General features: G+C 42.7%; 1 protein-coding gene across 1 annotated transcript in view; it reads right to left on the bottom strand.

Moving 5' to 3' along the window:
- The window catches only part of KIF5A (kinesin family member 5A), an 800,696-nt gene that overhangs the window by 301,942 nt on the left and 472,128 nt on the right, over positions 1-26,626 (bottom strand). Inside the window, exons 10-11 of the mRNA XM_085654600.1 lie at positions 23,553-23,701; positions 17,846-17,994 (exon numbers count right to left, since the gene is read on the bottom strand). Coding sequence (XP_085510726.1) covers positions 17,846-17,994; positions 23,553-23,701 — 298 coding nt within the window. The remainder of the gene's footprint in view (positions 1-17,845; positions 17,995-23,552; positions 23,702-26,626) is intronic.

A 26,626-nucleotide genomic window follows, 5' to 3' on the forward strand; every position in this document is an offset into this window, starting at 1 on the left:
AAGTCAAGGTAAAATGATGGTCAGACTCGCCAAATGAGGGTCAGTTGAGACTCTGCAGCCGCTGAACAACAACCCAAGCACTCATCACCAGCAAGCAAGACTATGGAAACACAGTTTTTTGGAATATCTGCCCAAACCACCAAGTTGCTTATGACCATTCAGAATGTAGCAGCCGGACTCACACTCAGCCTCCCAGCACAGACCCACATCTCTCCCACCTTAGAGACCTCCAATGGCTCCCCATACACAAACACACTAATTTCAAATTACTTTCACACACATACAAAGCACTACACAAATTAGGTCCCACCTACCTGAACAACTGCATCAGCTTACAAGTACACTTAAAATAACATAAAAATGAAGCAGTCCAAATTTGGAGGCTGACACTCCTTTTACTCTAATTTTTCTTCCAATAAGTAAACATATTCATAAAACAAATTAGAATTGCATTTTGCTTCTTTTCACAGGATTGCCTTTTTGGAGTACTGTGATATAGTTTAGCAGCAAATGTTCTACTGGCTGAGGTTGAACAGAGGCAGGCATATATACAGGTCACTTTGTCACCACTATGTAGTCTGGCCAGTTGTTATTCTCTGCAGGAAGGGTCCCTCATTGAGAGTTCAGTGTCCCTGTATGATCATCAGGCCCTTTAAGCCTTTGGACCTTTATGGAAAAGCATGGCTTCATGTATGCCTTTTTGAAACAACCACTCCACGTCCCGCTATTGATATCAATAATAGAAGACATTTTCAGTGCACTATAAATAACATGCTGCAATAATGGGTAGACTTACCAATGCAGTGTAAAAAAATACAATTGGAAAGTGTAAATATTTGTTTATCCAAAGACATTCATTTTAAACCGCACAAGGTATCCCAGAGATGGCCTTGGGCGGTTACGTCAACATATGTTTCTCATAGTGCAAGGGGAGTCTTTCCTCATAGATGTAAGTTAGCTCGATGAGTTCAGTGCTCGCTGCCAAGAGCTGTATTTAACTGGTAGGAAAAGGGGATAACAGGCAGCAACAAATAGTAGAAATAACACAAGCGGTTTATTTAGTTGAATCTTAAGGTCTTGGCATCTTTCGTGATATTTGGCTCCAATAGATTCCTTGACTGTACTTTTATCTGTGTTATGTAATGTAATTATTTTGGTAAAGCGGTCTCGCGCTGGTGAAAAGACATACTGTAATGTTTTAAACGATGAATATTCCTAGATGCTGCCTTGTTATGCCAAGCGGCCGCGAAAGTGATCGCGATCAAACATCAAAGCGGCCGTGGGGCCGCGAAAGTGAAAGTAATCGCAGTTAAGCTTGGCGCGCGCGCGCGTGCATATGCACTGTAGCTCTAGGCTGGCCTGGTAGCACTTTTTGGAGCCCTCTCAATAAGTCTCGCCAGACCAGCGCATGCGCTGGGTCAGGCGAGACCTAAAAACAAGCATTGGCAAGCCAATAGGTCTCGCCTTTGGGACCTTATAAGTGTTTAGCCATGCAACAGTTGCATAACTAATTACTTATAAAGGTCCCAAAAGCGAGACCAATTGGCTATGCAAAGCGGCCGCGAAAGTTAAAGTGATCGCGATCGCAATCACGATCAAACATCAAAGCGGCCGTGCGGTCGCGAAAGTGAAAGTAATCGTGGTAAAGCGCGGCGCGCGCGCGCGCCCGCGCACATGCACTGTAGCTCTAGGCTGGCCTGGTAGCACTTTTTGGAGCCCTCTCAATAAGTCTCGCCAGACCAGCGCATGCGCTGGGTCAGGCGAGACCTAATGACTAAGCACGGGGCATCAATGATGCAAGGCTCCGAAACCGAACATTTCGGCTCATAATACTCATGTACCTCAAGGTGTCAACTTTTTTTTTACTGGTTCTTCATCCCCAGTTAAGAGCTCTCAAACCACAATCTTCAACTTGGCTCTTCTTTCACAGATCCTTTTTTGGAAGACTAATAATAATGGGAATAACTTTTTTTTTTATTTGGTGCTTCTCATACGCGCTTTTGTTGTTTCGAAGTGCTGTAAATATTATTTGCTACTTGTATCTAATTTCATATTGTCACATAAGCTGACCTCGGGAGGACTGAAGGCTGATTTGGCCTTGCTGTTATTAAAATGTTCATCTAGGTTACAGAAGAAGGCACCAGCAGCTTTGAGCTCACCGAGTCATCCTGCATTAGCTAACTGTGTTTTAACAATAATTGCATCGCCAGGATAAAGAAGGATGACAACCTTTTATCAGCAGTTTTAGGGACATTCTCTCCAACTAAAATATACATTTTAATTAGGATAACCAGTTACAACACAAAAGAGCGGTGAAATCAAGCTCGCTTGTTGGACTCCAGCCCTAGTCCCCAATTTCCATTCAAGCTTCAGCGCCACCCACTCACGTGCAGCGTTGACTGGCATGCAGATGTTGGGTTAGGTTGCCAGGTGACAATTTATGGTGGGTTGTTCCAATTAGACAAACACTTTTCTTATCTATCAAATCCAGAGCAAAGGTGTAGTCTAGGAATACTTCGAAAATGGGTCTTATCTTAAATTAGTATACCTGTTAATCAAGTGTTGATGCGTAAATGCTTGGTTCACTATTGACAATCCAGTCAGGAAGGTCTTTCAGTAGGAAGTGATTTCTTCTTCCTCATTTGCTGCTATCAAGATCTGGGGGGTTTACAACGTTTTTTTCATTTTAATTAAGACATCTACCGATGGTGTACAGCATTATCTTAATTAAAAACCTTTCAGTGACCAAGCACACTGAGAAAGTCCCACTGGAGAAAAGCACTCGGTGCAGTCGTGATTGGGTGCGCCTGACACAATAAGATGAATCAATAATCGTTTAAACGGGAATGAAGAGCTGTGTGCAGCCATTTGTTTTTTCATTGGAAGAGCACACACGCTGTTGACCTCATAAATACTGGCCCCAGCAAATGCATAGCAGAGGGCAATGGGGCTATGGAAGGAATACAGCCTCCATTTTAAAAAGTAAAATATTCACTCTGTTGTCCTGACATACATAAATAATCATGTTAAATATTATGTCAACCAACTCACATCACATTTCCCCAACAGATTTTCCACTGCGATCTCTCAGCATATTTTGAAAATATTTCAGAGATACTCTAAAGGTTTGTGAATTGTAGATTAAAGTGAAAAGCATTTCTGCGGCACACACATATTAAATATGTCAGTGAGTTGATCTACAGATAAGGAATGGATAGAGTAACTTACCACTACGGTATGAATGACACTAACCACTGCAGTGGTAGTGCAAGAACTTGAGAGTTAAGTTCTTGCATATTAGTATCTTTGATTGATTCACATGCTTGATCATTCTATGTTGTCATATAGGAGCCTACTTTTACATTTAATAGCACTGCCGTACATCAATTAGCTATAGAAACAAATAAACAACAAGTTCTTTAATAGCGAATTTACCTAACTAAAAGTGACCTAAACTTCAGCCAGTGAGGCAGAGCAGCTCTTATCATCACAGCTCGGATTTCAAAGCACTATCCTGAGCAGACATAAGTAACTAGCAAGTCTCTAAGCGTGAAAGTAGGGCTACATGAGAATCCATACAAAATACCAAAGCTGGAAATCCATAGTTATTTTCCCTGCAACATTGTGAGCTAGGACTAATGCCGAAATGTGTAAATGACCTTCATTTCAATGGAAGAAACACGACTTTCATTGTGTATGAAGCACCCGCATATTAATATACATATATTATGTCCTTTTACAGCTTGGCAAGGATGGGACTTGTTAATCCTATGCTTAAAGACTTTGCTGTAAAAATGGCAAAAGACTTTGTCACTTTCTAGCTAGGGTGGATGGCAGTGTGCTAATCTTATGCCTAAAAACTTTGCTAGAAACACAGACATTTGTTGTGAGCATATTCAGAGTGTCGCTGGTGTTGTAGAGTGCTGTATACAAGAGCTGCTCTCCGCCTAAACTTGGGAACTACCCAGAGTTCCTTGCTTCCTTCTTTGCATAATTTATGTGGCACTCTAAGCCTGAAAGGTGTTGCTTTGATTTATACTGGTTGCTCCCTTGTGCCTGTACAAAGTTAAAACTCTTTGAAGAACTGTAATGGCAGCATAACACGCCTGGGGTTGGTTTTGTTCATTCCAGGTTGGCTTGAAGGTATAGTTTCTTACCTGTAACTCCAGTTCTCTCGTAGAGGTATTTCCATCATAGTCATAAGCGTTGAATAGTCCCGCCTGCCAGTGGGTACCCCAGAGCACTTTTTCTAATATATCTTCTTAAGTGCTGAAGTTTGCCTTTCTTCAGGAAGGCCTTGAAAAGTCACTTAAGAAAGTCATAAAGCAGCCTATAGGATTAGGCTACAGTGGTCAAAATTCTTCATGTTGAAGGAACAAAAGGGGAATATGCAAGGAAACATGCACCTAATGCATGGACAACTTTGCAATGTCACATAAAAAATCCTTCACAACCCCTTTTGTTCTGAGAGAGAAGGATAAACACATGCAGGGCAATGAAGCCCATAGGCTGTCACTATAAGGAAAGAAAAAGAAGACTGTGCCTTTAAGAACTGTGTGACCTCCAGTATCCCATCATGTTCAGCCAGAGGCAGTTGCCTCAGTTCTTTTTGTAGGGTGTACTAGCTGAATAGTAGAGGAGCATGAACATGTCTGTCTAATCCACCAGGGAGGAAGGAGGGTTGCTTATGACTCTCATGGAAATACTCCTACAAGAGAACAGGAGTTACAGGTAAGAACTATACCTTCTCTCATAGGGGATTTCCATGTATAGTCATAAGCATAGAATGGAGTAGCAAGCCTGTCCTCCTCATGGCGGTGGAGTAAACAGGAACAACAGAGAGAGAGATAGTTAAACAAAGAGATTTCTGAGAGATGCCTGTCTCACTTGAGCACCCGTTCTGGCATCAGAGTCGAGACAGTAATGCCTAGTGAATGTGTGGACAGACCTCCATGTAGCAGCTTTGCAAATATCTGCCAAGGGGATATTTCCCATAAAGGCATTGGTGGCTGCACTGCCCATTTTGGAGTGTGCTTTGGGTTTTCCAATCACAGTCTTATTAGCTAGCTGATAACAGAATAGGATGCAAAAGACAATCCACCTGGAAACTCACTGTTTGGAGGTAACCAGCAGACCTGTGCGAACTGGTCTATAATTGATGAACAATTGTTGCGATTTGAAAATAGATTTGGTCTTATGTAGATAGAACTTTAACACTCGCTTTACATCCAGTGAGTGATGGTCTCTCTCTGCTGGAGCGGGTGGATTTTGAAAGAAAGTGGGTAAAGATATAGTTTGATTTATGGAAAATCCGATCTCCGATCTAACTTTAGGAAGGAACTTGAGATGGGTCGTCATCACTACTTTGGAAGAGTGGAAGACTGTGTATGGCTCATGAGCACAAAGGGCCTGTATTTCACTAACTCTACGTGCAGATGTTATAGCTGCAAGGAAGGCAGTTTTCCAAGTAAGATGTTGAAGCAATGCCTTATGTATAGGCTCAAAAGGAGGTAGCATGAGACGTGAAAGAACCATAGTGATCTTCCACTGAGGAGTGGGGTGTCTAACAGGAGGAAAGACATTCTTTAACCCTGCCAGGAAATCTTTGATAGCTGGAACCCTAAAGAAAAAGGTTTGTGAAGGACTTTTCCTGTATGCCGTGAGTGCAGCCAGGTGGACTTTGATGGAAGAAAATCGTAGGCCAGATTTAGGGATAACAAATATGAGAGAATTGCATCCTCCTGGCAAGATGTAGGATCTATCTGTCTGGATAGACATCAGGTGCAAAATATCCTCCATTTGAAGGCATACGCAGATCGCGTGGATGGTCGCTCTGCCTCCTTTAGTTTCTGCAAATAGTCCTGAGGTAGGTTCAGGTGACCATACTGCACTATCTCAGGAGCCACGCTTGCACATTCAAGGAGGAGAGGTTGGGATGTAACAGGTGTCCTCCGTACTTCATGAGGTCTGGCCTGCATGGCTGCCTGAGATGTGGACAGAGTGACCGGCAAAGAAGGTCTAGGAACCACAAATGTCTCGGCCACTCTGGTGCGTAAAGGATCATCTTGGCTGTTGAGGTTGAAAGTTTGCCCAGGACTACCGGGATCAGAGGAATTGGTGGAAAAGCGTAAAGAAATTTGTAGGACCAATCGATCCATAGGGCTTTCCTCAATGACCTTGGATGGTAAAACCTGATGGTGAAGTTGCGGCAGTTTTTATTTTCCGCAGTGGCAAAAAGGTCTGTAGAAGGTGTGCCCGACAAGCTGAAGATATCTTGCACGACATCTTCGTTAAAAACCCACTTGTGGTTTTCATTGCGAGCCCTGCTGAGTTAGTCTGCTTGGACATTCTTCAACACCTGGTAGATGAATGGCTGTTATCTTCAGATTCCACGCACCTTGTATTTGAAGGTGACCCATGTGGGCTCCACACCCAAACAGAAAGGCATCCGTCACAATGGTCTGCGTTGGGTCCTGCTGGTGAAATGGCATCCCCTGCAGGAGATTGCTTGGAGAACACCATCACTTGATTGATCTGATGGCATGAATGGATAGGGTGATCTTATCTTCCCAGTTTCCTGATAACTAGTCCCACTGATTGATCCTCCAGACACTCCTGGAGAGGGCGCACGTGGAGGCGAGCTTTGGGAGTCAGAAAGATGCAGGAGCCCATCGAACTGCGAAGAGGAGACTATGCGGACTGTTGGATGGCACATCCGTAGAAGGGTGTGACACTTCTGGAGAACAGATAAGCGTTGTTCCTCTGAAGTACACACCCTTGCGTGCAGTGTGTCAATGGTAGCTCCTAAATAGTGCAACTTCTGAACTTTTGTTTACGTGGACTTGTGAAAACTGACATGAAGACCCAACCAATGGAGGAGATCGTAAATCCATTTGAAATGCAGTTGGGCTTCTGGGAAGATGGATGCCTTGATAAGCCAGTCATCCAGGTATGGGTAGACAAATATTCAGTATTTTCAAAGATGTGCTGCCACCACAGCCATGCATTTGGAGAACGCCCTGGGTGTTGACTTGAGGCCAAATGGTAGGATGGCATATTGGCAGTAGTCTTGCCCCACGACGATTCTGAGAAATTACCAATGCTTCTTTGTGATGGGAATATGAAAATAGGCATCATGCAGGTCGATGGAGCAAAGACAGTCTCCCTCGTGAAGCTGAGGGTATTTTTGGTGCAAAGCCAGCATCTGGAAATCTTTCAAATCCATTTGCTGACAATCCTGAGGTCGAGAATGAGACTGAACTCTTGTTTGGCCTTTTTCAGCACAAGGAAGTACCTGGAATAAATGCCCTTTCTCCTTTGACTTCAGGGGACAGATTCCACTGCTTTCTTGTGACACAGAGTGTTGACTTCCTCCTTTAGAAGGCCGAGGTGGGAAGTGGATGATTTTTGTGAAATGGACGGTGGTGGAGCAGTAAATCTGAGATGATACCCATGTTTGACAATATTCATGACCCAGGTGTCTGTCGTTATGTGTTGCCACTCTACCAAGAAATTTGAAATGCTTTCCCCTACCAAAGTGGGTAACAGAAGGGGGGAAAGGGAGGATTCAGGGTTTTTATCCTGTTGGTTGTTGGCCCCCTTGGTTAGATTGTTGTGCAGCACGTCCCCTCTCCTGCTTGCCCTGAGGTTGGAAGGACCTTTGGAACTGCTGGGATCTTCCAGTCTGCCATTGAGGGGTTTGAACCCTCTGTGATGGGAAACAGCGGTGATAGGGGTGGAACAACTGGTGCTGGTCCTTCGATTTCTTAAGCCCTACAGTTTTCAAGGTATCCATCTCCATCTTCATCCTTGCCATTACGTCATTGGCATGTGAGCCAAACAGAGTGGAACCCGAACATTACAAATTCTGGATAGTCAGCTGAGCGCCAGGCTTTAGTGATGTCAGTTGGAGGCATGCATGTCTGCTTAAGGACACTCCGTGGCAGTAACCGTGAGCAGTCAGAATAGAGGAATCCGCTGCTGCTCTAATGATCTGGTTAGAGACCATGGCTCCTTCTTGTATGTTTTCCAGAATATCCTCCCGTTTATCCTTTGGAAGGTGTTCTGCAAAGTGGGGAATGGAATCCAGCAAAGCTCGATCATATCTACTTGGGAGGGCCATTGCGCTGGCTGCTTTCATGGATGTAGCCACCTTGTTGCAGACTTTGCATCCCGACGAGTCTAACCTTTTACTCTCCTTTTACTCTCCTTACCCGGAGGAGACGTGGTAGAAGGAGATGTGGAGTGAGACTAATGGGCAGCTTGAATCACCACGGAGTCCGGTGGAGGGTCTGCACACAGAAATAATGGATCTTGCTCTGAAGGATGATATCTCTTGTGGAGCCTTGAGGGCCTCGACTTTGCCACAGCTGGGGTAAGGAACAATTCCTTAGCTGGATCAAGAAGACTCAGCACTAGTGGGAGTAAAGGTCTCGAGGCTGTGCATTGGTGAAGTGTCTCGACAATCACCGAGGTCCATGGCGTTGGAACCACCATTGGTATATTCAGTTTAGCTGCAACTCTAAAAAGAACTTCCTGAAAGTTGTTGATGTCATCTGTTGGTAAGGAGCACGGTTGAGGAGAGTCCGACAAGGTGGGATAATAGTCTGTGGTGGAAGAGGACAGATCCCCATGGTGAAGATGGTGGGATCGCAATCTTGATCTGTGGAGAGATCTGTGATGTGAACGAGAATGTCGTGATATAGTAGGAAAATGCCCAGATACATAATAGCCATGAAGTGAGCGATGGTGCGTCCTTGAGCTCGATCTCCTGGGAACTGGAGTGTTAGGCACCTGCAGTACTGGAGGAGGTGGAATGGCCAGTGCCGGTAGAGCTTGTGGAGACAGTTCTGGAGGCTGTGGGGCCACAGGAAGTGGAGAAGCTGGTAGTACTGGTGGCAGAGGAACTGGTGGAGCTGGCGACTCTGGAGGAGAAGCCACGGGTATAGGAGAAGATAGTACATCTACCAGGGATGGAGATCTGGAGCAAGACTCTGAAGAGGGATAGATTCTCCTTCTTTTGGAGGGTTTCTGAGGTCTCCTCGATGTCAATGGACTTCTTGACATTGACCTCAGTCATCATGGTCTTGATCTCGACGCTTATCGACTTCTCAAAGTAGACCAATCCCATTGACGTTTGGCTCTCAACGTCGAGCATCTACTTCTTGTTGAGCGTCAGAGTCCCTCGCTTTCGAGGCACTTCTTGATGTTAGGCGGCATTGTGAAGAAGATCTCGATGTCGCTTGAGTGTGTCTTGACGTTGAGCGTCTACGTTTAAATGGTGTTGAGGCAGTCATTGACGGCGCCTTACCTCCTCTCGTTATCAACCGCCTCGGCGTCGACCAAGACCAATAGTGTTTTCTTCCTGAAAAACGCCTCTCAGAACTTCACAACCTCTGGAGGCTGCAGGAAGCACTCTGGTGGAAGAATTACCTTCTTACCGTCTTCTTTCTTCTTTTCCTTGAAGGCAAATTTTCTCCCTGTCACGCAGGAATACCATGGAGAAAGTCTTGCAAATGTCACCGAAGGCACGTAGATAGAAAGACGGCAAACAGATGATACAGACCTCAAGGGGCCAACAGCGAGGACATTTCTTGAATAAAGAAGGCATTTTAAAAGCAGAAAAATACCTTTTTCGCTGTCAGGAAAATACCTCACTCAACAGAGAAAGACAAAAGACGTAGAGTGAAGCAAAAATCCCTTATATTTAAAGCTATATTTTGAAGAAAAAGATCAATGCTCCAAGGGTCCTGTCAGCAGGAGCTGGAAAAAAGAACTTAGGTAACTGCCTCTGGCTGAGCATGATGGTATATTGGAGGTCACACAGCTCTTAAAGCCACAGTCTCCTTTTTCTTTCCTTATAATGGCAGCCTTTGGGCTACCTTGCCCTGCATTTCTTCATCCCTCTCTCACAGAACAAAAGGGTTTGTGAAAGATTTTTTCTCTGACATTGCAAAGTTCTCCATGCAATAGGTGCATGTTTCCTTGCATATTCCCCTTTTCCTTCAAAATGAAGAATTTTGACCATTGTAGCCTAATCCTATAGGCTGCTTTATGAATTTCTTAAGTGACTTTTCAAGGCCTTCCTGAAGAAAAGCGTACTTCAGCACTTAATGGAAAAAAGTGCTCTGGGGTCCCCGCAGGCGGGCGGGACTAGTCAACGCTTATGGCTATACATGGAAATCCCCAACGAGAAAATTGTATTTTCCCAATCCAAAGCTGTAATACTGTGCCTAGATTGGTAAAAAAAGATATTCCTAAATTGAAATTCCAAATTACATTAAACTTGGTTGGAATTTAGGACAAGTGAGATGTTTTCGGGTTCAGGGATGGGTAATGTTTGGAGATATGAGGGTTTTTTAGGTCAGGAATGGCTGTAGCTCAAGCATAGAAAAGGGGGGTTTTCGGGTTAAGAGATTAGTGGAGTTTGGGGGTGGTGTCGTTTTTTTAGGTATCAGGGATGGGTGGAGTTTAAGGGTGGTAAGTGTTTTTCAGGTTTTACCGATTAGTGGGGTTTTGTGGTGGTGAGGTATTTTTGGGGTTCAGGGATTGGTGGAGTGTAGGGGTGTTGATGGGTTTTTAGGGTTCGGGGTTAGGCGGAGTTTAGGTCTGTGAATGTTTTGAAGGTTTATTGATGGGTAGAGGTTAGGGGTGGTAAAGAGGTTTTAGGGTTCAAGATTAGAGTGGTGAGTGGTTTTAAGGCTTCAGGAATGGGTGGAGTTTAGATGTAGAAAGGGGTTTTTAGGTTTTAGGAATGGATAGAGTTTAGGGTTGGTGAGTGGTTTTTAGGAGACATGATGGTGGAGTTTAAAGATGATGAGTTTTTTAGGGTTCAGGGATGGGTGGAGTTTGAGGGTGGTGAGAGGATTTAAGGAGTCAGAGATGGACTGGGTTTAGACATAGGACGGGTTTTTAAGGATTCAGGAATGGGTGGAATTTAAAGGTAGGGAGGGGCTTTAGGGTTTAGTGATGGGTGGAGTGTTGGGGTAGAAAGAGTTTTTAGGGTTCAGGGATATGTGTGGTTTAGGTGTCAGGGATAGGTGTATTTTAGGGGTAGTGAGGGGATGTTAGGTTTCTGGGATAGGTGGAGTTTAGGGGTAGAAAGGGCTTTTAGGGTTCAGAAATGGGTGGAGTTTAGGTGTGGTGAGGAGGGCTTAGGGGGCAAGGATTGATAGTGTTTAGGGGATATGAGGAGTCAAGGATGGATGGTGTTTAGGGGTGGCGAGGAGTCGGAAGCAATTGATTGTGACTGTAAAAGATATAAATTTGAAATTAGATCCCCTGAAGTAAAGCAATGAAATACGTTTATCCAACACAATAGTTTCTGAAAGTCAGACCTGCAGCCATTGTCATTTTACCTTAAAGAGTAAGCACACAAAATCAAATTTCAAACAATAAAGATAATCTATGAATTGGTTTCTATGAAATGGTAAATGCCTTTCATTCCCAAAAAATTCCATTAAACAGTTTAGGTGAAATGGTTTCTTAATAATGGTATTCCATAAAATCCTTTTTCTATGAAGTCACAAAAAATCAACTACATGAGCTTTTGACCGCACATATTACACCACTCATGACATGTTAAATGCCATGATTGATGACATCACTAATGACATCTCAAATTACGTCTGCCTGGGCCTGTACTCTGGCCAGGCTCTGTGTCCCTCTTCCCCTTGTGTGGACAACTCCCTACATATACCTAACCCACATTGCGTTTTAAAAAAACATATCACAGGTACCTGGGTACCCTCCTCACAAGCAAGGTTCACCCCCAAGATACTGTGATATTATGCAAGCTTTCCCCAGTAAAACTGCAGTACCATGTGGGTGAAAGATGTGTAGCGGTTCCCACAGGAGTGCCACAGTACCTCTCTGGAGGCCAGGCTGGGTCAACTTTTCATTTCTTTATTTTAGCTTCTGGGGGTATCCATCTGGGTCCACCCCACAAGGTGTCAGGGAGTCCCTACCCTGCCACCTTACATGTTTTTTTCACAACTTCAGGATATAGGGCTTGAGGATCCAGGCCCAGTATTGGGAGCCACAACATTTTTCTCTGGGTCTGTCAATCTCGTTGATATCGAAAGGGCCGATGGTAAAAAAAGCTCCCTCCGTAAATTGGAGCGCCCAATTTTTCAATTTATGGCACTGCAAGACTTCCACAGGAGTCCCTGGGGACCAACAGTCCTGATATGCCTAACTTTTTAACCCCTTCAAACCCAACCCAAGCACCTCTTTAAACATAAAAAGTCCAAACGGAGTTACATCAAATCACAAAAGCACACTTTCTGAGTAAAGTTCTAACTTCGTGCCAAATGTGGTGTAATTCTGTTCAGCCTTTTTTTCTCCATCAAAGAGCAAATAGTGGAATTAACATGAAAAATTAATGTTTGGGACCCCCACCCCATTTTGTTGAACCTTCCCCCCACTTGACGTATCAGTGCAACATTTTCCAGGAAGGAGCCAAGTTGCAAAGTTTTATGCAGGTTCGTCAAATGGCACCAACGTTATTAGAAAACGCAATTAGCAAGAAAAATGACTTTCTGTAGAAACCTTTACCTAACGGAATTACCTAATGTAGCCAATCCTCCCCCCATGAGCCTTAACAGGATCCAACTCCATATTGACATTTTATAGAATGGGACCCCAGCAAATAGGGCTGAAGTTGCAGCAACACTTGTCGTGGGAAGTGCTCCGACCATTGTTGTCAAGGGCATATTAGCTTTACTATGACAGTATGTAATTGTCGCTGAAATCCCTCTGGTGATCCCTTGCTTGGACAAAGTATTACCTTTATTTGAATGTCCAAAGGAAACAGAAAGTTGATTTGTCTGTTTGAAGGAACGAGTCCTACTAGACACACAGAACCCGTGGCGCCTACTTATGTCCAGGTAAAGCAATGCTCTTTCAGCCCCAATGGATGGATTCAGAAAAACATATTTTACAACTGGTTTAGGGGAAAGTCTGACAAAGCCTTGGAAATAAAGCATAGGCCATGGCAGGACTTTATTTTTAGTGAATGTCAGATAAGGTTCTTTTATTGTGAGAGCCTGTAGCTCGATCACCCTTTTGGCCAATGTTAGGGTTAGAAGGATAGATATTGCAATTCAACCTTAAAATTTGGTTCAAACAGACTTTTCTTTAGTTGAATTAAGACAGTGTTTACTTGCCAGTGCTCAGGGGTATTTTCACTGAAAGGCCTTTCAAAAATGATTTAATAAAGCAACATGGTATAGGAGAAGGCATTGATCGAAAATTAGATATCTGGAAGTAGGTGTAAGGTGAATATAATTGAAGTATAATTCAACCCTGGTTTTGTCAGGTGACTAAGATATGGAAGTAACTGCTGAGGTTATGCCTGATCTGTTCTGATATGTAGCAGCACCTAATATATGCTTCTTCATCGTAAAGCAGGTCCAATCTTTGACTTTTAACCTCTGGTTGAAACAAAGTGCGCCTGAGCCAGCCCTGGCCACTCAGAATGGCTTCTGCAACTAGCTGGTGGAAGCCCATATTAGATAAGTCAATTGCTGCTTCATTAATAGCCACTGATGTTTTCTCTCCTTCATGAAGAATCGAACTAGCCTTACTGTCATCAGGCAGAAAACTCATAAAAGGGGATATGCCAGTCTAAATTTCTCAGTCATATCTCTGGAGAAAGGCTAATGAATTTATACGTCAGATTGATGTGGCAACAAGAGTTAAAACTTGATTCCCAAATACATCCATTTGCCGACCCTCCTTATTATTGGGTACCGAGCGAGGTGTTGATGTTTTGTGGGAACATTTTTTAGCAGTCATGGATACTATGGAGTCGGATTTAGGTTGTTATGTCAGGCAGACTGGTGTGTTTATTGGTGCCCTGTATTTGTTCTCTAATCTAGGCAGAACAGCTGGAACAGTAGCTGTATTGCTCCTGTTCTTCTTGGATTGCTCATGAGATTCTTTCCTTGCGCCCAAAGATTATCTATACTAGGAATCACTTTGGAAACCTTCTTACAGGGCCTCACAAATCATACATGACCTATTGGATCAACAAGAGAAAAAATAAGTGCTTCAATACCCTTTCAATTGGCGTGTGAAAACTGCCAATGTCATCATGCAGTGAGACCACTGGAGGGGATCCTTATGCTTCGGGAGGGGGGTACTACATAGTTGTCCCGCTCATAATCTTCAGTAAGAGGCAATCTGTCAAATATTTCTTCTTCTTCACCCTCTCTGACATTGACATCAGAGTCTTGCTCATAAAAGGTGGCACTTGTGGTGAAGGTGGAAATGGAGGTGGCAGTTGCTGTGGCAATGTTGGAGAAAGTGGCTGGCATGGTTGAGTTTGCGGTGGAGATACAAGCTGCTATGGCTGGGTTGGCCTAGGTAAAACTGGTGGCTGAGGCTGTGGCATTGCCAGAAATCTGTCATAGTAATCTGCCATTATAGATTGAAGCAGATCTGACAGCACTTGCATCATTGGTAGTTCATTGCAACTTGCCTTACGATGATCTTCCTCATACCATGGGTCATCATGTCCGTCATGAATTGGGTTACAATATTCATGATGAGTATCCTCCCTGGTACAAAGACGGGTGTGCCTACAGTGAACACTGCTCCTCTTATCCACAGTCACTATCATCATCATCCTCTTGACATTCGACATGCATCCATTATTCATGGGACTGCGCCGTCCTACCTGCTTTATTTTCTCACTCCTTATGTTCCAACTCGCCGCCTCAGATCTGAGGGGAGAGGTTTGGTATGCGTTCCGGTTAAGAGAGATAGGATGGGGGGTCGGTCCTTTCGCCTTCTGGCTGCACAGCTCTGGAACAAACTCCCTCTGAGCCTGCGGCTGGAGCCCATGGAGGGCGCCTTTAGGAAAAACTTGAAGACTTACCTATTCCCTTCAGGATAATGGGATCTGGGGGGGCCGGGACGGTAGCTCACCAATGTAGCTGGCACCGCAGCGCGGGGACACACTGGCTGAATGTAACCAGGCGCTTTATAAATGTGCTAATGATAATAATAATAATAATGTCTGCAGGTCTATCGGCAGGACCAAAGGGACCTCCATGAGCAGACTCTTCATCTCCACCTTCAGTGTTGGTTTGAAACCTTTTCCGGTGATCTAAGTGACACTTTGCTGGTGTTGCTACCGTGAGGCACCATCACTTCTCTCCTACACTTTTTCCATCACATCTGGGTGTTAGAGACAAAAGTTTTTCGCCATAGAGATAGCTTTTCTGTCTTACCTCGTTTTAAATTCTTTTCTTTTCTTTTATTGGTGAGCCATACCTATAAGTAGCATAGATGATGAAACCACTCGCTCTACAGACTGTCTAAAATACATGACAACTGTAATAGATGTATGAATTGTGTGCTCACTGTGTGAATAGGTCTTTATTGTATACTGGTTTAAGTATCAGCCTGTAGTAACGTGGACTGAATGCCCAAAGAGAGCATTGGAGCAGGTGAAGCTGAGATTGTGTTTGTTGAAAACAAAATTGATACACACTGTGGCCTCTTTGAAGAAGGAAGCATTTGCAAGTTAAAGAGAGGCAGCCTTGGTCGATGGTGAGGTTGCCGTAGGTGGGGTTGTAGACGGTACAGTCATCAATGGTGTAGATGTCGATTGGACCCTCATGGAGTGGTTATCGATGACTTCATCGATGAAGAAGGCTTTGATGGATTTGTCGACTATTTGTCATCAAGGGATGCGTCACCAACAGTGTCATGCTTGGCGCCAAAGGAGGCAGTACCTTGCTATTTAAAGGAAGTTTTGAAAGCTTTATGGTCAACACTCTTGTCAACAATAAGGAAGGCTGCCCTGAAGCTGAGGGAAGACTCAGCTTAGAGACCTTGTTAACGTGGCATCTGCATATCAATTACTTATGTGATTATTTAATCACATTGAAGGACAGTTCCATTGGGGAAGAGCTGTTCTCTGCAGAGGCTTTAAGAGGACTCTTTCCTTTGTCTGACCGAGCCCATTTTAGTGCCTTATTTGAGGTGGAGGGTGCACATTTCTGAAAGGCATCCCCATATGAAGAAAGCCCCTCTTTCTTCAGGCTCTACAAGACCCTACTCTCCCTACTTTGGAGAGTATCTACAGAGAATTTTCATAGGATTGTGCAGTCTTGTCCCCTATGTGATGGATGGAGGCAGCAAATGTACTTCTCGTGAAGATCATCAGAATTAAGCTGTTTTATGCCATAAGCACCACTGAGGTGACGGAGGCTATTTCTTGATATCTCAGCCATGACAAAATAACTGTGAACTCTCTGGCCCAGACTTTTACCAGAGAACATCAAGCCGCAGGCAAAAGCTGGCCAAGGAGTTGAGGCAGCACAGGAAATATAGAAATGAAGGTTTCCATTCACTTGGAGCAGCAAAGGAAAACCGAGCAGTTCTGTGGAGTCTCCCTGTAGACCTCACTTACGAAAGAATATTGAGCTGTAGTAACCACTGGGTGGAGTGGAGATCAGAGCAGCTTTCCATCATTGGCTGAAGTTTTGGTCATTTCAATGAGGGGGATTAGCCACTAAACTAAATGTTGTTTAATCGTGTCTATAGCTAATTGTGGTTGGGCATTGCACAAGAGTCTCCCACAACAGGGAATGATTCAAGCATGGAAATCATGAGGGATCCAATGCTGAAGAACTAAAGTATTATTCATTTCTGTTATTTGAGCAGCATCTGTTATTAAGCTTTCTTTTTCTAGAAGCGGTAAATAGTAAACCATCTTTAAATGACTGGAGAATGTTGCAATATGGCAAAAGAATGTTCCTTTAGGTGCATTTCCACTAAGCTCCTACTTGAACTGAGAGCATTAATAGTCTTTTAAGAAAAGCAGAGGACAAGGAGCATGAGCTATCTATGTAGATCTCAGTAGAAATGAGAACATGTTGCATGCTAGCTCATGAAAAGTGGAGAGATTAACACAAATTTCTGTTCATGAAGGCTTCCGGATTGAACAACTGGGAGGAGAAAATAGAAAAAAAGCTGGAATATTTGAAGTAAGTTCAAGATTAGATAATGATATGTAATTTGTAAGGAAGGGGGAGGTGTGTTGCATTCAGTATTAGAACTACAGGCATAGTAAGGATTTGTAAGAAATATGTTGCGGTAATCTATTGAGGATTAAAGATTCTCCATTAAAATAGTAGTCAAGGAGGAGCACAGAAAGGGAATGCTGTCGGCTTTGGCCATGTATTGTTAACTTAGCTAATCCTCTCTATCAAATTATTTGTCTGAAAAAAAATCACATTTCTACCTTTGCCTTTGTTTTATTATCTGTCAACCCATACGTTCAGAACCGAAGTCCTCATATAAGTCAAAAAGAAAATACATGAAATAAAGTGTGCTGTAGTTAGACAATATACTTCAAATAAAATACTACCCACATCATATCTGAGAAGGTTCTCACTGTTGGAAGTGTATAGGAGTAATCGTGTTTGGTCAGCACGCTTGTCAATAAGGCATGAGACCCCACACAAAAGGCATAGATCTCCCACAGTCGATGGCCTCTGAGGAAATGAAAAGGATAGACAGCCACAGAGGAATACATCTGAGCCTATGGTGCAAGCATTTTCAGAATAACCATCACTGTCGGCACCCTAGACAAAATAGGGAATGCGGAGCAGCAAGGCACGCCTCCCTTTCCTAGATTCATTATCTCAAAGTCGTGCTTTCCATTCCAGAATTCCCTTTCAGCAAAAGCCCAGTGCAGATTCTCATTCCATGTGTTTTGCCTATTGGGCTCTTCCCACAAGGCATCTACAAAAGCCATTGAGTTCCCATTTTTAGTAACCCACAGTATGAAACTACTCCACGTTTGGCAAACTATGCCAATGTCTCTTACCATTGCGCCAGCGGTTCAGCTCAGCCTCCAATTTCAGCATGGCTTCTTTCAGAGTCTTGTTCTTTTCCTTCTCCTTTTCATACTTCTTCTTCCACTGCTCTGCGGTCAGCTCCAGGTTGACAGATGCAGTGTTCTTGATAGTCTTGGCCCTGAAAATAGCAGGGTTTTGTTAATCTTTGCAACAACACACACAAGGCCCCTTAGTGGTTATACTACCACTGAGCGAAGGTGTAGTTTCAAATGCCCAGGAAGAAGAATGCACAGGTAGGAAAAGTTACTTGCTTGTGAGAAATTGTGCTAATTTTATTCCATGTTTTATACCGCTGCTTTATTTTTGAATAAGCTAATATCTGAATGTGCCTTAACATATATTGATACATTTTCCTGCATTTTATAGTAAGTGTAGCCTAGTTTTAAATCTAACACAGCAATGTGTGAATTTGAGAAAGCTGTTAACTCAGCGCTTGCTTGTACTTCTTTTTCTAATTCTGACATTTCTTGCTCTCATTCTCATGAGAAGATTCTACATTTGCTCATTTCACTTAAAGTAACAGTTTAGATCATATGGTTTTTCTTCCATTTACTTGTGCTGAGAAAAAGTGTATAAGAATGAGTGTGCAATGTGTGGAAATTTAGCATTATATGATCCAACGCAATTTGAGCGTATGCTCCGGTGCATTGAAACGACAATTGTCGATCATTATTTTGCTTGCTAAAAGGCTATTTTTGCATTAAACGCATGTTAGACTTTTTTAGGCCTTCTAAGTATTGTTTTATTTTACATTTGTAACTCTAGTTCTGCATTGTATGATCTTCATGGATGATCATAAAGTTCAGAATAAAATTCCTCATACTTCATAGCAAAATATATGCCTCCATATATCAGTACAAAGGATGAAGTGGCCAAAATGTCTGGACTATTGCAATTGTCTCTTTTTGGGTATGGACATTGGCCTGATAAAGTAGCTGCAAAGGGTTAAAAATGCGACTGCCAGACTGTCTCTTGGGCTGCAACGATTCGCTTCTGCTTCTGAACTTTTCAAGACTCTTCACTGGCTTCCGGTAAAATAAAAGAGCTGTTTGTAAGTGTCTGTTTCAAGTCTTTACCTGCACACTGTTTGGAAACCTCCGAGGAATCTCTCCTCAATTTACTGAGAATTAGGCGGGCTCCCTTGGGTGGGAGAGCACTCTATGTTAGGGCGCTTATTCTTTGAAACAAGGTCCCTTGCACTCTATAGGATTCCCTTATTACTACACTTCAGGAAAGCTGAGGGAAGGTGCAATTTCACATGCCCAGTAAGAACAATACACATGTAGGAAAAGTTACTTGCTTGTGAGAAATTGTTCTGATTTAATTCAATGTATTATACGCTGCTTTATTTTTGAGTACACTACTACGGGGATATTAATCAATAAACCCTCATCCATAGGCGTAGCCCCTTCAGTATTTCCTGCAGGTTTTGTACCCCTTTTCTTAAACATATCAAGGACTTTGGTTGCACACTCTGTACTTCTAAGTATTGCGGTATCAGTTCTAATAATGGATTCCACTTACTCGATTAAATAGTCAATGTCATCTAGAGTTCAGTTCCTACCCGCAGAAAGGTTAGTACCAGTGTCAATAGGGGAAAGTTTCTTAGATCTATTCACATTGGTCTTGGGAGGTTCAGATACCTCATGCTTCCCCATACCACAGCCAAGAAGGACAACACACCGATCTTGAAAATAGCTTTAAGCAGTGGAGAAGAAAGGAGTAACACTTTTAACTCAATATATTTATTGATCAATATCTATCCAGAGATCTAACGAAAGAGAGTAGGCCCAACCCGGCCTCCTCCGTGCGCTGACGGGAGAAGACGAGCCTGGTCCTTGCCCAGGTGCACTACCGGGTGCGACCTAGGGGCGTTTCGCACTGCGGGACTCTGATGGTGCTTAGGAGCATGTCGCCCTGGCCTAGCCACACCCACAGCAGGCTGTACTCTGAAGGACAAAGTTCCATCCCAGATGGCTGTAGGGAAACAAAGTTCAAGACCCCTGCTGCTGCTTTCACTCCTGCTGCCAAACTCTGCTGGCGCTTAAGAGCGCGACGTCCTGGCCTGGCCCCGCCCATAGCAAGCTGGACTCTGGGGCCGTAGAGAAACAAAGTTCAAGGCCTCCACTGCTGCCCTCTCACCTCTTCCAATCATTTGTAATATGGTTACCTAGAAATCAACCACACTTTCACAAGGCACTTTTGCCTTGATTGAGATACGAAAGGTGACTCTAGTGCGGTTCAAGGTATGTTAGGAAACTTCTTTGGTTAACCCTGTATTAAAACTTCCTTAATTTCCTCCTTTTGGATATAGTTGTTAATCCTTCTGCCAAAGAGCCATGAGGACTATGACATTTTTCCAGCTTCTTAATTTATTTTACCATTTATGCGGATCAATAAATACCCTACGATGCAGAAGAAATTGTAACTTACTTAGGGGCATATCATCAAGAAACGGCGTTACTTAATGGGCTTGATAATATGCCCTGGAGAATTCAAATAGAAGCCCATGTTCTGGTGTCAACATGGGCTTTTTATTGGAATTCTCAAGGGCATATTACCAAGACTATTATCGCCGCTTTAGCGGCAGTTTTCTGCCGCTAAAGCGGCGATAATTGTAACGCCGTGCTTGAAAATATGCCCCTTAGAGCCCTGGTTCTGCACCACAGAAATCCTTAATAAAGTCATAATCAACTCTACCTCATTTCCAGCTTCTTTTCTTGAGAATCCAGAATACAAACTTCTGAAATTCATCCCTAGTCTCCATTCTTTGTTTAAAAAAGGGACGGAATCTGTGAGGTAACTACCAGTACAAGACATCATGGGCAGTGGGAGCTGCTCAAGCCCGAAAGGGACAGGAGGCCTGTTTTCAACTCCTGCAATGTAAGCCTACCAGGCTGCACCTTTTCACATTTCTTAGACAGGTAGGTACTAGTTTGAGAATAGGTGCTGCAATGTAGAGTTGAGAAGGGTTATTTGGTATTACAGACAGTCTAAAATACGGAAACATTTTCCAATTCTATGTTTTGGAAGGTGTTTAACAACATTTGGGAATGTTTGGCTCTTTACCCTTTTCTTTGATACATGGACATATATATGGATATGAAGTGTTCCCTGTTCCCTGCACACAGCAGGGTATTATTCTAAAGGTCTACAAGTAAGTAACCATTTCTTCTCCATCATGGGAATAAACACTTAATATATCGACACACGTGAGGGATCAAAGGTCACCTTCAAGAGCTGAAATCTAAACACTGACATTTTAAGGATCCTGCTGCTCTACTGCACCACTGCGTAGCATATCAATTGAAGATCAGTTTATTCATCCGCTACTGCAAGCAGGATATTCACGCATTAGCATCTGCCAATGTTTCAACTTTTTTCAGGCATATTCACTTTTCTTTGAAACCACAGGATGCCTTCTGGCCTTGTCAATATTATTCGCTAAACCTTTATTTTATTTTATTTATTTATTTAAAACAGACCAATTTCTGACCTTTTCACTATCTTAAAACTGGCCTTGATGAGAGGCCAGCATGCCTTCTATGTCCGTGAAGTATCCTGCCTGCAAGGTGAAGAAATCAGGAAAGAAGCCTCACCCTGAGTGTCTGCTAGAGGCACACATCACAAAACAGCGTCCCGTTTGTCAAGGAGGACCCTTAAAGACAGAGTTTAACACACAAGAGAAATGGTAGTGATGATTCAACAGGATTGCACATCAATCATGTACAGTAAGTGGCTTGGATTATTCAATCGATACCAATAGTGTTGGTGCCCCTCAAGGTAACCGAATATAGACACCTCACTGCCACAGATGTCACCCCACAAGAGTTTCTAAGAGCTCCCATGCAAGACTTGAAAAACCAATGTACCTCGGCACTCTCTAAATATTTTACAGTTTGTCAAAAAGTATGACATAATTTACAATTCAGCAAGTAGTGTGATTACTCAAGGAAACCAATCCATGCAATCAATCTATTGCACAATTTATTTATTTATTTATTTATTTATTTCTATTCTTGTATAGCGCTCAGCTACCCCCAACGGGGGTGTCCCGGCGCTTGCGGACATGGTGAGAGGTGTTATAGAGGTATCATTGTCATAGTTTGTGAGAGTTATCAGACCCTAGTTTATAGCGGGAGGCTGAAGAGCCAAGTTTTTAAGGTCTTCCGAAAAATACATTTAATTTCAAATATTGACATTTCATACAAATAGATTCAAACAATGAACGGGGTGTGATCTAAAAACACAAAACAAATATTCTGTAAAAGTCCACGGAGGTCAAGATCATATGGCCTCTTTGTTAGTAGTGATGGATAAACAGCCGACACGTGTTTCGTTACAAGGTAACTTCTTCAAAGCTTTAAATAAAGATGAGTGTAGATATCAAGAGGCTTCGGATTGTTTCAAAACGTTAGTATCCTATTCCTGAATGCATTAAAGCATTTAAGACACCTCGTATTAGCTTCGAGTACTCAGGGTAGGCTGTAGTTGGGCACGGGATGAGGGACCGAAAGCTGGCAGCACTCGCGTTGGTTAGCAACAGGAGATTTACTTACTAAGGTTAAAATTGCTCACATGATGCTTCGACACCGTAACTGTGTATTCTACTATGCTGTCTGAGACTGTATGACATTATGCCACGTATGCTTATGATATTGTATCATGTTTCGTTGTTTCTTTGATTGGTTGTGTAAAATCAATAAAAAACAGATATAAAAAAAAAAAAAAAAAAAGACACCTCGTATTAGATGAAATGAGAGGCTGTGATATGCCCCTCGGGAAACGGCGCTTCCGCCGTATTCCTACGCCGTGTATCCAAAGTATGTCAAGGAGACATACTTTAGATACACGACGTAGGAATCCATCACTACTAACAAAGGAGCAATATGATATTGACCTCCGTGGACTTTTAAAGAATATTTGTTTGTGTTTTGGATCACACCCCATTCATTGTTTGAATCTATTTGTATGAAATGTCAATATTTGAAATTAAATGATATTGTGCAATAGATTGATTGCATGGATTGGTTTCCTGTGAGTAATCACACTACTTGCTGAATTGTAAATTATGTCACACTTTTTGACAAACTGTAAAATATTTAGAGAGTGCCGAGGTACATTGGTTTTTCAAGCCTTAAAGACAGAGTGACCATCACACTTTGAACGAAGTCCCTACTCGGCAGCTGAGAAGATTTTCTCTATCCTTGACTCAGACAGAGACAATCAGAAGTTCAATAAAAATTCCATTATGTGGAAGAAGATGGAACATTGCACAGGCAGAAGAGATCAGGAGGCTAACACAGAGCATGCATAAGAGGCTGCATCAAGAAGCCCTGAGGGAAGAGGCAGGCCACAAAACCAATTTAGAAAAAAATTATAACAGGACATGCAGGAAAAGAAACTGGGGTGACAGCACTGCTGAGCTGTACGCAAAAAAGGGGAAGGAGCTAAAGTGAGCCACAGGACCTACTGCAGGATATGGTAGCTATACTGAGAAATCAGGATTATTCACTGGAAAAAAAAAGTGCAGCATAACTACTCTGGAGTGGACAGCATATTCCAAGAGCCCTGCACTCATCTGAAGAATGATTGTAAAGCGCAACAGCCGTTACTGTAGGCAAAAGAGCATGCACAGGCATCATCATGAAGCAAAGAAACTCCCCGTGCTGGTACCTTTGGCCAAACATCAGAGTTGACTTTGTCTCTGCATCGTTGTAGTTGGATGGAGAGCAGCAGATGAACATGGTGGTCCTGCAATTGCCACCCAAGGAGTCCTGGAGGATTCGAGTCATCTTGCTGTCACGATAGGGAACATAGCTTTTCTGAAAGACACATGACAGGGAGTGTTCACAGATTGCTCGAGGAATTGCTTTTCCTTCATGAAAACCAAACAAATACTTTGAAAAATAATACACAGCTGTGTGTGCACCAGAAAAGTCAATTTTGTTGCACAATGTCAACGAGCCTTCTTAAGTGGAACATCATGAGGTCAAGAAGTGGTACACTTTGCATTTGTCTTTGTAAAGTTTTAATACTATAATACATTTTACACTGCAAGCGTCCATTGTCAAGATCCTAATACACCATTTAATCTAAAGCACGGGTTAACTATAAACCAGTCACGATTTCCTCTTACTAAAGAAAGTTATCGATAGGTATGTGGAAAATCAAAGACAAACCTGTATTCTTGGTAGGATACGTTAGATTCGTTATGGCATGGCTTTACAGCTGACAGCAACATGTTACATATCTATGACGATCTTTTCAGTGTAATTGACCCGGGTGGTATTACATAGTTGCTCAACCATCTTAATCTACCAGTAATATTCAAAAGAGTAGACAATGGTACATTTATCAATATCCTTCAAACGTTTATGAGTTTCTCTGGATAATACCTGTAAGCATTAAGAAATTTGCGACAAACTGCTTGTATTTTTGTTTCTTTAACTTAAATTCCACTTCCTTTCAGAAACACATTAATGAGATCCAGTTATACCTTCAGGTGAAATGATTCAAGGTTTTAGGTCTTGCCAAAGCCAATTCAAAAGATAGTCAATGCTGGGGAAAACTCATTCCCAAAAGCATGCACCCTCAGAGACACAGGACAACATGATTTAGTCTCTTAGAAACAAGTTAAGAGCTGTAAGAAAGGTAGGATCTTTCTTGTTACATCAGGTCATTAGATTTTTTTCACATTCAGATCTTGACTTTCACTGGCTGCTACTTTAAAAATTAGCCCCTTCCTTTTTACTCTATTCAGGTATATGTAACCCAAATTTATTCTGAAGGACTTCTGAAGGGAGATGCACGAAATCCTAATTACATTCTGGATTGCTTGTGGAATTATTGGAAAGTTCCTGAATAGATCTGCAATAGGTGCCTTGCAGCACCTATCCTCTATTTAAGAAGTTAATTGGCTTATTTAATGTTCTAAGTCTTTATCCGTAGGCTTTTGCATTGTTTTTATGTGATTTTATTTGGGAATACCGTTCATCCAGTGAAAAATGGATCAATAGTTGCATGTGATCGGAGTCTGGGAAAAGTATCCTTTCCAAAATGATGCTTTTGAAAGTACGAATCCAAGCGAATTTAGCCGGCTCCACTGATCTAGCATTAAAAGCCGGGAATGGTTTCTGTCTCACTCAACTGTAAAAAAAAGTCTAAATACAGTCTTCTTACTAAAGGGCATATTTACAAGGGTTTTATCTCCGCTTTTTTGGCTTACAAAGCCAAAAAAGTGGAGATAAAACCAGCGCCCTATTTACAAGAGGGTGCTAACATGCGATTATGCATGTTAGCACCCTCTTGCATCTCCAATGAGATGCGAAGTGGGCGTTACTGGGCGTACCCAAGATGGACTACCTTGCAAATATCGCTGATGTTTACATCGCGATTTTTACAAGGCAGCCCACATGATTTTAGCACACATTAGATTTTCGCCAAAACCTAACGTCTGCTAAAATCCTGACTTAGCCATCCCTAACATAGGGGGTGGATAATGCTGATACGAGCCTGTGGGTCGTATCTGCAAGGTTATAGCCCTTTTGCAGGGAACATCGCTGGAAAACCAGCGATGTTCCCTGCAAAAGGGCGATAACCTTGCTATCTCTGGAATTTTTATCGCCCTGGAGTAACACGTTGTTAATAACGCGCTACCAGGGCGATAAATACCAGAGATAGCCTGCGATAATATAATTATCGCTAAGCACGGCCAGCGATAATTATCGCTGGCCGTTGTTAATATGCCCCGTAATGTGTTCCTTTTCGTATCCCTGGTTGATTGTTGAACCCAGGGCACATGTGTGGTGGTAGAGGAGAAACTGACTACTGCGAATTGTGCATCTAGTTGTTGTTGTATTAGTTGTGCTTAGATTGTTGCCTAGTTGCTGGCTATTTGTGGACTTAGCACACCATACCATGTACTTTATATCTCACACTTTGGGCCATATTATCAAGAACGGCTTGATAATATGCCCTTGTGAATTTCAATAGCAGTCCAGGTTCTGGTGTCAAGGACTTCAAATCTGGGCCTCTATTGGAATTCACAAGGGCATATTATCAAGCCCCTTATCGCCGCTTTAGCGGCAGTTTCTTACCACTAAACCAGCTATAATGTTATCGCCGTTCTTGATAATATGGCCCTTTGCTTTATTGTATGAACCATTATGTATCAGAAATGCTTGACTTTACTAGCCATGTTGAGACTGCTGCCTAATTGTTGGCTCTTAGAGGTCTTAGCTTACAATATGCATTTTACATCTTGCAGTTTGTTACCTTGTACGAATCATTTTGTAATAGAGATGCTTTGCCACCAAATTAGGGCACTAGAATGAAGCCAACCATGTTACTCCGATCAGAAAAGATTGCTTTTCTTGTAATTCAAGCTTTCAAAGATGTTTATTGTTTTAACTTTTGTAATTTTACTCTAAATGTTTTAATTGTTTTGTGAAACTTTGATGGCTTAAACCGCTGAAATAAAGTTTTTGAAATGCATTAACCCGTTCCGTGCTCATGACGAGCTCAGCTCATCATGAGTCACAGTGGAGCTGTGCTCATGACGAGCTGAGCTCGTCATATCTGCTGCGGCCCGCCCACGCGCGATTAATTCCCCGCCTGTGCGGGAGAATTAATCAGTGGGCAGGTTAGTGCAAAGGACCAACTTGTCTGGAAAGATGTTGAGGTATGGAGGCTTAGATGGCAAAGCCTGGAGCTCACTGACCCACCAGGCAGATGTTATTGCCAGTAGA

This window comes from Triturus cristatus, chromosome 4_1, assembly GCF_964204655.1.
Source record: "Triturus cristatus chromosome 4_1, aTriCri1.1, whole genome shotgun sequence".
In the NCBI taxonomy this organism is placed as follows: Eukaryota; Metazoa; Chordata; class Amphibia; order Caudata; family Salamandridae; genus Triturus; species Triturus cristatus.